The sequence below is a fragment of the Papio anubis genome, unplaced genomic scaffold (genome assembly GCF_008728515.1).
Source record: "Papio anubis isolate 15944 unplaced genomic scaffold, Panubis1.0 scaffold2266, whole genome shotgun sequence".
In the NCBI taxonomy this organism is placed as follows: domain Eukaryota; kingdom Metazoa; phylum Chordata; class Mammalia; order Primates; family Cercopithecidae; genus Papio; species Papio anubis.
In genome coordinates, this window is record NW_022162313.1 from 1706 (window position 1) to 6501 (window position 4796).

The following is a 4796-nucleotide window of genomic DNA, read 5'->3' on the forward strand; positions in this document are numbered from 1 at the left end:
TTATAGGCAGGGACATCTGCTGGCAGCCAGAGGACAACCCAAACCTGGGGTTCCTCAGGTGGGGTTGGGGGCTGGGGATGGAGAATTCTGTGGGGAGGAGGCCTAAGTGGAGGGTGATTTGGGGGAGAGGAAAAAGATGACTGGGAGATTCTGGAGAAAGAGATTCTAGGGGCCGGGCACGGTGGCTCATGCCTGTAATCCCAGCACTCTGGGAAGCTGAGATGAGTGGATCACTTGAGGTCAGGAGTTCGAGACCAGTCTGGCCAATATGGTGAAACCCGGTCTCTACTAAAACTACAAAATTAGCCAGGCGTGGTGGTACATGCCTGTAATCTCAGCTACTCAAGAGGCTGAGGCAGGAGAATCACTTTAACCCGGAAAGCAGAGGTTGCAGTGAACTTAGAGAGTCATGCCTACTGCACTCCAGCCTGGGGGACAAAGCTAGGACTGAGCCGTCTCAAAAAGGAAGAAAATTCAAAAAAAAAAAAGATTTGGCCGGACGCGGTGGCTTGTGGCTCACGCCTGTAATCCCAACACTCTGGAGAGGATCCTGAGATGAGGTGGATTCTACTTGATGTCAGGAGTTCTGAGACCAGTCCTGGCCAATATGGTGAAACCAGCCAGATCTCTACTAGTAAAATACAGAGGGAAGATTAGCCAGGTGTGGTGGTGGATGCGCTGTAGATTCCAGAGGGGAGAAAGCTAACAGTTAGTGGGAGGGTGGGAACAGATTTAAAGAAGGGACGAAGGGAGATTATTAAAGAGCCAGAACGCAAAGGAGAGCTGCGGCAATCTACAACTACGGAAGACGCGAAGCACATTCACGAAGCGTTCCCTTCAATGCGCACACTACACTCCCACGACCCGCCCCTTCCGCCCACAGAGCCCGCCACTTCCGCCTCACAGGGCACGCCCGCTCTGTGCTCCTAAGGGCCTTCCCGCGGCTGATCAGACGCCCCGCCCCTTAGCCGCAACAGAAGCCGTAAAGCTCTCTCCCGTCGCGACGCAGCGCTCAAGGCGCCTGCGCAGACCCTGAAAAGCGGCCAGGGTAACCCCGAGCTTTCCTTTTCCGGTTGCAGCGCCGCGCGGTTAGGTTCTCTCGTTCACGCTCGCAGCCATGCCGTCCAAGGGCCCGCTGCAGTCGGTGCAGGTCTTCGGACGCAAGGTGAGCTAGACGCTGGATGGGAAGGGGAGGGGAAGGAGAAGGTCAGGGTCTGGGAGAGGACGGTGGGCAGGAATACAGGGGGCAACATGGGAGCTGGAGCCCGAGCTCACGGGGCCACTCTGTCTTGTATCCCACAGAAGACAGCCACCGCTGTGGCGCACTGCAAACGCGGCAATGGTCTCATCAAGGTGAACGGGCGGCCCCTGGAGATGATTGAGCCGCGCACGCTACAATACAAGGTGCTGGCATCGGGCACCGGCGTTGGGTGGATGGAGGACTCTTGGAGATATAGTAGCCCGTGAAAGCTGAGGGGGCTGGTATCAGCAGCGGGATGTTTAGAAGTTGTATTGGTTGTAGAAAAGTGGGGTATTTGGCAATAGAGCCGGACTTGAGGTTCAGAAGATGTAAAAGCTGAGATGGGGGTGTTGAGGATGAAGGGGTTGCTTTGAAAACTGGAATGTTAGGAAGTTCATCTCACTGGGATGCGGGGGGACCCAAAGGGTGGAGGAACACCAGTTTTATAGCTTTATTTTCACGAAGATCAATGTTTTGATCCTGATAAACCCCAAGCGTCTAAAGCAGCGTTTAGACATTGTAAGTGCTGAGTAAGTATTGAAATAGCTTGAATTTGGGTCTGTTTATTTTTTATTCTATTTATTTATTTGTTTTGAGAGGGAGTCTCGCTCTGTCGCCCAGGCTGGAGAGTGCAGTGGCACGATCTCGGATCGCTGCAACCTCCACCCTCCGGGTTCAAGCAGTTCTCTTGCCTCAGCCTCCCGGGTGGCTGGGACTATAGGCGCACACCACCACGGCCGGCTAATTTTTGTATTTTCAGGAGAGACGTGGTTTCACCATGTCGGCCAGGCTGGTCTAGAACTCCTGACCAGCCTGGTGAGCCGCGCGGCCGAATTTGGGTCTGTTTAAATGCTTGCTTGTGAAAGGGGTTCTTCTGTTCCCTGTTTGGGACTCTCAGTTTCTTTGGCTCAGAATGGAAAGAAACCAGAGTCTGATTTCTGCCCCTTCTGAAGTTTACTACTTTTAAAAGGAAGAATATGTACATTGCAGGGTCAGTTAAAAAAAACTTTTGTTTTTAGATATGAGGTTCTTTTTTTAAGAACAGTATCTTGCTGTCATTCTCCCTGGAATGCAGTAGCACAATCCTAATGAACTTCAGCCTTGAATTCCTGAGTTGAAGATCCTTCCATCTCAGGCTCTCGGTTGCCAAGACTACAGGCACATCACCATGCCTGGCTCATTTCAGAAATTTTTTTTTGTAGACATGGTGTCTCAGTTTGTTGCCCAGGCTGGTCCTTGATCTCAGGTGATCCTTCTGCCTGGACTGGGATTACAGATGTGATCACCATGCCTGGCCTTGAATTTAATAAAAATTCTGAAATTCCTTTGTATAGCAGATGTTGAATGTTATTATTGGCTGTCACTTTATTTGAAGGATTTGTATGTGTACCCTCTGTTGAGTTTTGGGGACATAGCAGTAATCCAGATGACTTCAGGTCTTACCTTCATGGACCTGCCAGCCTAGCTGGGGAGAAGGACTGGACCTAATACCAGAAGCTGATCCAAAGTGGTCAGAACTGGGGAAGGAGACCTGTGAGCTGAAAGCAGGTAGAGAAAGTATCCAGACAGAGGCACTGGTAAAAGACCTAGAGCTAGCTGGGAAAGGTCTAGGGACAGGGACAGGTTGTATTGTATTGTAATTCTGGAAATCCGTGAGGCTCAAAGAAAAGGCGGAGAGCTCAGGTGGGAAACAGAAAAGGCACCTGAACAGTCCAGGGGATGGCTTTTGACTGTTTGCAACACCCTTGGGAGTTTCAGAAGCCACTGGTATGCTGCTTACTGTTCAGCCTTCTAAGAACCAGTCTTAGAGACAGAGTGTTTGAGGTCCGGTGAGGTACACAAGTAGGAGGGAGCCCAGATCTTGTTCCCTTTACCTTGCCTATATTTCTTGCCACTTCAGCAGTCTCATAATCTGGCTTCTTTTACTTTTCTCTGTAGGGGGGCTCGGAGTGACACCCTGACCCCCATCCATTAGTACTTTGAGGCCAGTGGTGGCAGAAGCCACAGAGACAAGGAGAAGCCCAGTGAGATGACCAAGCTGCCCAGCATGTAACTGAAATCCCTGTTCAATCCCCCTGTTCCTTTAGCTGCTGGAGCCAGTTCTGCTTCTCGGCAAGGAGCGATTTGCTGGTGTGGACATCCGTGTCCGTGTAAAGGGTGGTGGTCACGTGGCCCAGATTTATGGTGAGTCCCAGGAACTGGGCGCATAGGGGAGGTGGCTCTGGGAGGGAGGCCTTCACAGAACTCCTGTATCCTTTATATGTGTGTCTTCCTCACAGCTATCCGTCAGTCCATCTCCAAAGCCCTGGTGGCCTATTACCAGAAATGTGAGTGAGCATGGGTCATTCCCATGAGGTAGGTGGGTGTGTGGGGATCACGTCAAGGACTCTGATTATCTAAATCTTCGTCCCTACTCTTCTTGCCAGATGTGGATGAGGCTTCCAAGAAGGAGATCAAAGACATCCTCATCCAGTATGACCGGACCCTGCTGGTAGCTGATCCCCGTCGCTGCGAGTCCAAAAAGTTTGGAGGCCCTGGTGCCCGTGCTCGCTACCAGAAATCCTACCGATAAGCCCATCATGACTATCAAAATTCATCTGTATAATAAACAGTTTTTGAGGGATTTTAAAGTTTCAAGAACTGTGCGTGGCCTTATGTGTTGGTATCGGATGTTTAACCAGACAGAAATCAGTGAACATCCTCGACCTTTTGCCAGTCTGGATTTTAGCCCTCCCCGGAAGTGGTCACACTGGGCTTGGTGTGGATGGGTGGAGGCAGAAGGCAGGGGGTCTCTGTCTCTATACCTCCCGTAGAGTCCAGTGTGCAGGCACAACTGAGATGGGAGTGGTTTGGGCCATTGGTGGCTGCAGACCTTGGTGGATATATGGCTCATCCTTGTGAGTGTCTATTTTTTCAATCCCAGCCTCCCAAATATCTTGGATTACAGGTATCCATGGGTTTCACTATATTTGGTCAGGCTGGTCTCAAACTCCTGACCTCAAGTGATCCACCTTCCTGGGCCTCCCAAAGTGCTGGAATTATAGGCAAGAGCCACCATGCCCAGCTGAATTTTTGTTTTTGTAGACAGGTCTCACTGTGTTGCTCAGGCCTGGTCATCTGAGCTCAGGCAGTCCTGCTGCCTCAGCTTCCCAATGTATCCCCAAGTTACAGGTACAAGCTACCATGCCTAGCCAATGATCTTTAATACAAAGGAAACAAGGAGAGCCCAGTGGGGTGGCTCACAACTGTAATCCCTCTGAGAGGCCAAGGCTGGTGGATCACCACAAGGTCAGGAGTTTGAGACCAGCCTGGCCAAGGTGGTAAAACCCCATCTCTGTTAGAAATACAAAGATTCGGCCGGGCGCGGTGGCTCAAGCCTGTAATCCCAGCACTTTGGGAGGCCGAGGCGGGTGGATCACGAGGTCAGGAGATCGAGACTATCCTGGCTAACATGGTGAAACCCCGTCTCTACTAAAAATACAAAAAACTAGCCGGGCGTGGTGGCGGGCGCCTGTAGTCTCAGCTACTTGGGAGGCTGAGGCGGGAGAATGGCGTG

At 51.3% G+C, this 4796-nt stretch overlaps 1 protein-coding gene across 1 annotated transcript; it reads left to right on the forward strand.

The window, feature by feature from the left end:
- Positions 1–997: 997 nt before the first annotated feature.
- On the forward strand, positions 998–3877 carry LOC116272849 (40S ribosomal protein S16). The gene is made up of 5 exons (XM_031661692.1): positions 998–1165; positions 1303–1404; positions 3328–3424; positions 3520–3567; positions 3667–3877. Exons 1-5 carry the CDS (start codon positions 1118–1120, stop codon positions 3810–3812), a joined length of 441 nt encoding a protein of 146 aa, XP_031517552.1. The 5' UTR covers positions 998–1117; the 3' UTR covers positions 3813–3877.
- The last annotated feature ends 919 nt before the right edge of the window (positions 3878–4796 follow it).

Excerpts from the sequence above, each read along its gene's own strand:
- LOC116272849 (XM_031661692.1), top strand. The coding sequence starts at position 1,118 with ATGCCGTCCAAGGGCCCGCTGCAGTCGGTGCAGGTCTTCGGACGCAAG. Across the intron at positions 1,166-1,302 it reads TGCAGGTCTTCGGACGCAAG|AAGACAGCCACCGCTGTGGC; the intron begins GTGAGCTAGACG and ends TGTATCCCACAG. Across the intron at positions 1,405-3,327 it reads CGCGCACGCTACAATACAAG|CTGCTGGAGCCAGTTCTGCT; the intron begins GTGCTGGCATCG and ends CTGTTCCTTTAG.